At 34.6% G+C, this 9,841-nt stretch overlaps 1 protein-coding gene across 1 annotated transcript; it reads left to right on the top strand.

The window, feature by feature from the left end:
* Positions 1 to 5,772: 5,772 nt before the first annotated feature.
* On the top strand, positions 5,773 to 9,322 carry LOC110462125. Its single transcript, XM_021515963.1, has one exon. The coding sequence runs from the start codon at positions 5,834 to 5,836 to the stop codon at positions 7,334 to 7,336; it is 1,503 nt and encodes a 500-aa protein (XP_021371638.1). The 5' UTR covers positions 5,773 to 5,833; the 3' UTR covers positions 7,337 to 9,322.
* The last annotated feature ends 519 nt before the right edge of the window (positions 9,323 to 9,841 follow it).

Raw genomic sequence — 9,841 nt, 5'->3', positions numbered from 1 at the left:
AAAAAAATAGGCCTCTTAAGAAAACTGAAATTTACTATTGACAGAAAAACGCTTCAAACTATTTATTTTACTTTTATTCGACCTTTGTTAGAATATGGTGATGTGATATGGGACAATATAACGATATGCCAAAGCCAACTGCTAGAAAATATTCAATTCGAAGCAGCCAGGATTGTAACTGGGGCTACTTAATTAACAAGTCATGAGAGATTGTATTTAGAAACTAGTTGGGACCCTCTTATTGAAAGAAGACGAAAACATAAAATAACACAACTTCATAAGATTGTTCATGGTCAGTGTCCCTCCTTTTTAACTAACATCCTCTCCGCTCGTCATTCTGACATTCATTCTCACGATACTAGAAACGCGAACAAATTCTGTCAAATAAGATGTCGTACTAAACTCTAAAAAGATTCTTTTCTACCTTCCTCTGTTGACTTATGGAATGCTCTTCCGGATGACGTTAAGGATAACCCATCACTCACTAACCTTAAGAAGTCCGTGAATGTAGACTATCATCTCAATAATCGTGTTCCTTCCTATTACTACTACTGCAAAAGTGGATTTGGCCAAATTCACCACGCTCGACTGAGGATGAACTGTAGTTCCCTTAAAAATCACTTATTTTTAGTAAACTTAGTTGAAAGTCCCATGTGTTCTTGTAACCGTTCTGCTGAAACTACTGAACACTTTCTCCTCTTTTGTCCTAACTTCGAACAATTAAGATAACAATGTTTTAGAAATCTTCCTCATGGGAATAATTTAAATCTGCTGCTGTATGGAAATCCTGATATGCCAGATCAATATAACTTAAATATGTTTGACTCTGTCCAAAAATTTATTTGTAAGTCGAAACGATTTTAGTGCAAGACTTATTTATTTTATTTTATATTTATGTAATTATTGCGTTTGTTTAAACAATGTACATTGACTTTGAAACCTATGTTGTTCGACAAAACTTGTGACATGCCAGTATGATATTTAGACTTAATGAGTTTTGTTGATACTGAATTAATATAGACTACAACACTCTTGCATTTTGAAGGATATCAGTATACTTTTTTTATTGGAATCAACGTAAAGCAATTTAGAGATGTCCAATGTATTTAATGCATCCTTATATAGAGCTCATTAGGCTTACCTTTTCATGAATCACATTCCAACCAGATTCAACTAAGTAATGCAGTTCTTCTCGTTATTCTCTTCATAACCACTTTCTTTCATTTCCTGATGCACCCCTTCCACCCTCCCCCTGATTTCTTCTTCTTTTCTTTGTCTGTTACGTTATCCTATCAAAATATATGTAACAGTGCCGTCCCACTGCCGGGTTTATTAATAAGGAGCCGAGTTAATATAAGTACTTATGTACTTGTTTTCGGATCCTCTTTGTTGATTTTGTAATATTTTGTCACTGCCATATACTGAATAAAATACTGTTTAAACTAAAATTAGAGGTATTGATTAATAATTTACAAGACTTTTATTTTACCTTTTTTTTGGAGGCTGTATCTTTTTTCATGATTGCACTTTTAAAACATGTTTAGATATGAATTATTAAAGAATTGGTTTTCCCCTTTGAATGCCATATTAACCTCAAGAAACATGAGTATAGGAAAAAGTTGCTCAAATCTCTTCTTTTGAGTGTGTGCTCCAGCTCCTTGCATTATTGCACCTTTTATACCTTTACAGACAAATTTTCAAAAATAATTTGACCAATTTAACAAATGAAATTTTCTGATAGTGAAACGTTGGGGAAAGCTTTACTCTTATTTGTTAGACTTGAGCGGACAGGTTCTCCTTCTGCAATATTCTTAAAATTGGTGTGTATGTTAACTTGCTTAATTCACTGGATTGCATAAAGAATAAAAATATGGATATTATCCCCTCCCAATAATACCTCTGTTTTTAATGCAACGAGACAAGACAACTAACGTAACAAAACACATATTTCTTGCCAAACTTAGACAAGGGATTCGGCACAAGTTATAACAACTTATCAACGCCTTCTCCCAATGTACATTTCAAATGACATTACAATAATGACAATAAATATATACAATTGTTGTTACAATTTGAACTCAAAATCTCTTGCTGGATTTAATAAAGTTTTGCACAGATCTAAAAACGTTTGAGTTAAGTTCCACGGAAAATTGTGAATTGCCAAACAAAAGAATTTCTAAATTTAACGCAACATTCAAATTAATTAAATTTTGAACCAAAATACGTCTTTCGTTTGTAAAAAGGTGACATTCCTTAAAATAGTGAAGGCATTCTCACAAGGTTGACCACAACTACAAGATGCACTCTCGACAAGGTCAACTCTAAAAAGGTCATAATTAAGGGAACTGCACTGGTGTCGGAGCTTAGTATGCAAATTATTAGGTTTACGATTTCCGATTTTAAAGTAAATAGGTGGACTTGACTGAATATTTGATGTTAAACAGGATTTAAATGAATTAATAGAGGGTAGGGATCGAACCGAATTTTCTAAGTTATTCCAATAGTGAAAAGTAGCAGGTAGAAAAGAAGAGCTAATAAGAGATAATCTGAAATGAGGAATCATATAGTTCTTATTGTTACGTAAAGCGTAACGATTATTTTCTCCACATAAAGGCGGCAAAAGATGATTGAAGTAATCAGGAGTTAATTTACGCAAAGATGGAATACAGAACAAGGAAACTCTGGTTGTTATCATTTTGAGAAAATTATTTTGTATATAAACGTGGGTTCAATATCCAGGTATTTACAAATGGCGAAATACCTGTTTTTCGTCATGCGTCCGGTTATTTTACAGGACGGACGACCATCTCAACAGGAACAAATTTATTTCTGTTTACTCTAATCGAAGGTTCATAACAAACTTAACTGTATCACTATGACAATAATAAACTATGGTCAATTTAAAAGGAAAAGTGATGACCTCAGCAATGGTATTAAGAAATTTAATTCAGGATAAGGAACCTAAAATTTGTAACACCTGTAACATAGGTAGTAGAACACAGTGATTGGTGTATTATGCTGCAATAAAGTGTAGAATATAGTGAGAGAGAAAAAAATCTCTGAACAAACCGACTGTACACTTTTATTTGAAAAAACGACCCCGCGTTTGGGCAAGACCTATCTATATGTGATGACCTATCTATATGTGATGACCTATCTATATGTGATTACCTATCTATATGTGATTACCTATCTATATATGATGACCTATCTATATGTGATGACCTATGACCTATCTATATGTGATGACCTATCTATATGTGATGACCTATCTATATGTGATGACCTATCTATATGTGATGATTCTTGTTTGTGTTTACCTTACACACTGTTGTATCGTCGAATTTTACATCGTTCAATTTATAAAAATATTTAATGTTCTCAAAGAAGGTTCATGTTATCACTGCTATGTAAAATCTGAAAGTTCTTACTCAGAATTTCGCTGGCATACTACCAGCTTAGTCACACTAGTGTACCGGGGGTTACTTCCCCTCGATCACCAGAGTGGTAAACAAGGTACCGTTAACCTGGCTGTGCCGGTAGACCCCTCTGTTCCTAATGGGCACCTGTGGGTACTCCCAATGCACTTACATCAGGATTGACCAGGCTGGTAGTATGTCAGTAAAATATTTATGGGCGAGAACTTTCAGTTTCTGCATAACAGTGATCAGAATAGCCTTATATACATATATATTCATACTTTCTGCTAAATGAACGTATTCAGTGACACATTTATTGTTGGTGTTTTCCTTTAAAGAAATAAACAGATGTATGAGTGACAAAAAACGTATACATCAGATTCAAAACTTCAGGCCCTGAAAAGGCATGGGGTCACTTACCTGACTATGTGGGTTCTCATATTAAATTTAAAACAGAAATACCTTTAAATGTATTAGTTATCTTTAAATAAGACAGCAATATCTTAAAAGGTAATACATTTTTAAATGCAATAGAGAAATTTTTAAATGTAATAGATATCTTAAATGTAATACTTATATTTAAAAGAAACAAAAATCTCTTAAAATGTAACATTTATATATATATATATATATCTTTTAATGGAACATGAATGTCTTTAAATGCTTTTTTTTTTTTTTTTTTTACATATTTTGTTGTAATTTATATACAATAGGAGTTTTGAATGCAAAAGATAAATAACTGATCTATCACGCTTTGAAGTGGCTTTAACCGCGTGACACACGTGTGATATGCCGGGATAAAAACCAGGAAGTTTNCCCCCCTGTATATTTCTATCCCATTATTTAACTTAGGTTTTTGAGCTGTATATTTTGTTATACATTTCACTGATTGAAGAGCAATATATTATATTGTGAATTAAGTTCCTTGTTATACTGCTTTTACGTGTCTCGTAAGTCAATACTAGCTGGATTTTTTTTACCTGACTTTCTTTTTAAAATGTTCATACAACGTATGCATAGATAATTATACAACGGACTTAATCTAATTTCGTGATTATACGCAACACTCCAATGAAATATTTTATAGATATTGATTGGTTTATTGATAACGCTTCGAAGTGACCTTTGACTTCGTGACGTCACAATTGTGATAGTTTATGACACTACCGTAAAGATAGAATACAGAACAAGGAAACTCTGGTTGTTATCATTAAGACAAAGTGTACAGAAATCTTACTTCACTATTTAAATATTTGATTAGACTGGATGTTAGTTTGTACGCGTTATTGACATATTTTCTTGTGAATGATGTGTTTTCACTTTTTCTAATATCTTCAATTTGCACATTTTCTGTATTATATAGATTAAGTAAATAACCCACATGTTTTTTTATTGTAATATCAAAAGCGTATATATACGGGTATATACGTATACGTCTTTCGTATTATTATATTCTGTATGATCAATTAGCGGTCACCTGTTTTTCAATTAGGTGACATCGGTTTTAAAATAATTTAGTTATCGGTTGCTTTATATTTATATTAATTTGTAATGATCAATATTCATTAATTATATCATAATGTTATCTATTTATGAAATATACATGTGCATGTAGATGATGGATTATTTATGGTATTGTGTGAGAGTAACCAAAGGGTTTGTCTTATTTTTAAGATCGTATACCTGTGGACCTGTGTCATGCACGGGTACGCCAGGGCCTCACTCAGGTTTCTGTTTCATATGGCTGAGAATTAGTGCTAGATTTATATATTTGAAATGTCATATAACTGTACATTAACGTTAAATATACCTTGATGTGTGAACTGTGCCATTTTCATTATTTCTTTTAAGAGTTATTCCCCTTAGTGTATAGTTTTATTTATGTATGGTTATCTTTGTATTAATGTTTTTTTTATTTATTTGTTAAGTTGTCATCTCATCTGTTTCATCACCTTATATCCAAAATCGAACTATTTCCGTCGCCTTAAATTTTGTTTACTAGAATATCACCACTTAACAAATGTGGTTTTAAAATATGAAACTGTTTATAGCTTTGCAAGATGTAACACGACTTTGAGATATTCTAAAATGTATTAAAAGATAAAATTTATCAGGCTAGCTTGATATCAATCTGGAATTTAATCAGATGCTATGAAATACAACGGTACCATGCTAAAATGTCAATATATATCGCTTGTGTGTACTTGGGATTGTTATCGTTAAAGGGCCCACTCGACTGGTACGTATGTGCATTTGACACTATATTGCGACCTCGGACTAATTTAAATATTACACCTGTAACTTAAAATAGAACATGCTATCATATTCCCGGAAGGTGAATGTATTTGGAAATTCCGAGAAGTGTCGCCGCCATATTGACATACCCGAAATAGGTGTACAAAGCGCTGGACGAGATGGCGGCCCAGACACCAGTGCCTGGTTGTCCTCGACATCCAGGGATGGGGTTTGTTTATGTCTGTAAATCGTGCGAAGACCAGTTACTTTGTATGGAGTGTGTTACAGACAGTCACAACGGTCATACGCTGGATAAACTTACTGACTACGTGGCGGGTCAGAAACAGGAAATACAGCAGTTTGCCGACAAGCTCTCCAAAACCGATATTCCCAATACCGAGGGAGATATAAAAGAATGCGGACAGCAGACCAAGACACACGGTGGGCGATATCAAAAGATGATTGAGGATATCAAACGTCAGGGAAAACAGATGAAAGACGACATCGACAGTGGTATAGACTTGCTAGTTAGGATGTGTACCGAGCTAGAGGAACGCAATGCGTGTATTTCCGAGAAGAACAAATCTACTTTAACTAAATACCTTAGGGAGGACTTGAAGCCAAACCTGGAAAGATGCCAAGAGGTACTGACATCCGGTACAACTGTTGACGTCACTACATTAGCGCGGGAGATTAGAAACGGTGTCTCCACTGGCCCACCATCTCTCAGTGATTTGCAGAATGTAGAATACAAACCCGGGACAATCTCAACGGAACTCTTAGAACGCATGCTTGGTAAGCTATTAGTCGATGGAGTAGATGAGTCGTACAAACCGATTCCGAAATGTGAGCTTCTGTACGAGTTTCAGACGTCATTTGTTTACTCTAATTGTAATACATGTCTTAATGGTGACGAAGCATGGTTATCGCACTGGACGGATTATACCATACATCGAGTGGATGTGAAAGGCAAAGTCAATGAGGAGATAGATTGTCAGGTCAAAGTCCAATCGATGTCCGTATCTCCAACCACGGGGAGGGTGTGGCTCTGTGTGGTGGATGACAGAAGTATCCGAGAAATCACGACGGGTGGTGACATTGTTACACGCTTTAACGTAGAAAACACACCAGGTTCTTTGTGTATCACTAGTGACGACATGGTAGTGGTGGGGATGAAGGGAGGAATACAACTGTACACTACAGACGGACGGGCGGTGTCGGCAGGAATGGGTGGTCCGTGTAGACAGGCAGCAGTAGTTCCTCATCACATGACGTCATGTACACTGACCGGGGATGTAGCTGCTGTTGATAATGATGGTGTATCGTTTGATGACTACATGGCTGGTAAGAACCCAGGCAAGCAACCGTCCGTCATCGTAATGGATAAACACCTAAACCTGAAGTTTTGCTGTAAAGACATCGGTACGAGGAAAACACACGGAAGTGACATTCAGTCATCAAAGTTTCACCCGCACGATGTTTGTTTTGATGGAGCTGGTGATGTCCTTGTAATGGATTATGTCACCAAGTCAGTACTACTGATTGACAGGAATACCGGACACTATATGAGGACTGTTTATACATCTGATAGAAGTAAACCTATGTGTATCTGTCTGCGTGATGATGGCACCCTCTGGGTCGGACACGGAAACAAATCAACAAAGGTCATCAAATATAAATAGACGTGTGAGGACAAATATATCACTACATACAGATAAACTCACTCCATTTCCTTAAGTTACCATAATGAAAATTAACAGTAGGTTTATCTTCAGCCACCACCATCGTAAGAAATGTGATTACCTCGACAGTCGTATTAAAAGACATCATAGTCAGGATTAGGAACATTTGACAAATTTAGAAAAAAAAAGTGATTTGGTGTTTTTTTTGTGACAAGGGTATGTTTCGAATAATTCCGAAAAAAACACAAGGACATGTCATATGCAACATAACGGTAGATAAAAAAACAACATTTTTTTCATTTTATTTTCATAAAAGTTCCGTAACGTATGATTTTCGTCTGAAAATGATTTATCAAAGCTAAAGTCATGACAGAAAAATGTTTCAAATACATTAATATAGTTTTCGGCAGTTGTACGGGGATCCCTATATATTTAGATTTATATTCTTAAAGTTATCTGATTCCACTGGACAATTTAGAATCCTTATTTATTTAGATTCTTATCTGTAAGTTATCTGATTCCACTGTATTCTGTTTCAACAGTAAAACATTTAACTACTGTTTTATTCTTTTTACAAAATAATTTAATGCAATAGTTTTGATCTTAATGTCACATGTAACGCGAAGTTTATTTTTTTTAACACAAACGTAGCTTGAAAACTTATTTCACAAAAATGAATAAATCAAACTAGAAATAAAAATGTAAAAAGGTGTACAAATGTTGAAATACATCAACAGAGTACGAGTTGTTTTAAAACATATCAATATTCATATATTTATTGCACACAAACTGATTCTGTGACGCATTTGTTTGAAATCAGTGCAGTCAATCATCAAATATTTGACTGTAAATGGCTGATCAAATGTATGTCAATAAGGTTGGTCTTTACGTAAATGTGTGATGTATAGGCATGACCTTTGCGCATTCGCAAAAGGACAACTTCCTGTCGGCGGTCTGCTCTGCTTGTTGTCAATGAATTTTTGACAGTTTATTTTGCAAGTTACGATAAGACCGTTTAACATCTTTTGGTTGTAGGTAAAGAGCTGTCTTAGCAGCCCTATCTACTTCATCATTTCCACATACTGATACATGACCAGGTATTCAAATGATGATCAGGTGGCAAAACACTAAACTCCTGTTAATACGAGGAGGAAAGTTATGAGAAAGAATGTTGTTTCAGTGTTTGTTTAATAACGGTAGCAGTGATTACGACTCAGAGCAGATGATTGCTTTTTGATTTTATCCCTTTTCAAGAGAGAGAGAGAGAGAGAGAGAGAGAGAGAGAGAGAGAGATGTTAATTATCAATAAAATTGTGCTATTGACAAAAGAAGACGATACATTTTACACAAACGTTTTCACTGTATTAGATCTTCAGGTGATTATTAACAGTAGGGTATTGTTTGACGTCATAGAGAGGCTAAGGAAATGGAAACTATAAATATCCTGAAGCCTAATTTGAATATAGAACTTCATGTGCTTACTGACAGTAGGAGATTGTGTGACGTCAAAGGGAGTCTAAGGAATTGGAAACTATAATTAGCCTGAAGCCTAATCTAAAGACTAAATATGTAGTACATTATTCCTGTACTAATGATTAGGTCCCTTTAAGTATTATGACGTCATCAATAGCTGGGTAATCTGTGACGTCACATAATACCCTACTGTTACTGAAGATCTATTACAGTGAAAAACGTTTGTGCAAAATGTAACATATATTCTTTTCATAAATAAATCTACACAAATGTATTCCTAAATACACAGACTAAATATCCTAATCTACAAAATAAAATTAAGCATATAAGTTGCATGTCAGATTCAAATAAGTATGATTTACATTGTAAATACTCTATGTACATATTATACTTTTTTATTATGGTTTTCTACTTAAACTGGTTATATTTTTATATTATATTTGTAAGATTTAACTGACTGATGTACTCTATAAAGACAAAACGTTTTTCTAAATAAATTATTGTTTTAGTGATTGTTCATTGTCACGATTTCTCACAGAAATATTTCAAATGTGTAGTAGATAGTTTATGATGATCAAAATGACCTATTGAAGCTGTATACGAATTCTCAGTATAAAAATTTAATTGAAAATCTGCAAATATGAAATACATCACTATTTTTTGGAATATCAACGAAATCTCTTGTGTACAGCATAGAACGTAAAAAGGTGACATAAATCTACGTGTGACAGATCGACATACTTCAATGAGGGACAGACCGGTAATACTCTATGTGGGACAGACTGACATTACTCTATGTGGGACAGACCGGTAATACTTAATATGGGACAGACCGGTAATTCTCTATGTGAGACAGACCGACATACCTCTATGTGGGACAGACCGACATACCTCAATGTTGGACAGACCGGTGATACTCTATGTGGGACAGACCGACATACCTCAATGTGGGACAGACCGGTAATAATCTATGTGGGACAGACCAGCATACCTCTATGTGAGACAGACCGGTAATACTCTATGTGAGACAGA

This window comes from Mizuhopecten yessoensis, unplaced genomic scaffold (genome assembly GCF_002113885.1).
Source record: "Mizuhopecten yessoensis strain PY_sf001 unplaced genomic scaffold, ASM211388v2 scaffold10751, whole genome shotgun sequence".
Classification (NCBI taxonomy): domain Eukaryota; kingdom Metazoa; phylum Mollusca; class Bivalvia; order Pectinida; family Pectinidae; genus Mizuhopecten; species Mizuhopecten yessoensis.
The sequence above is the reverse complement of the archived record's forward strand: the minus strand, read 5'-3'. Positions and strand labels throughout refer to the sequence as shown.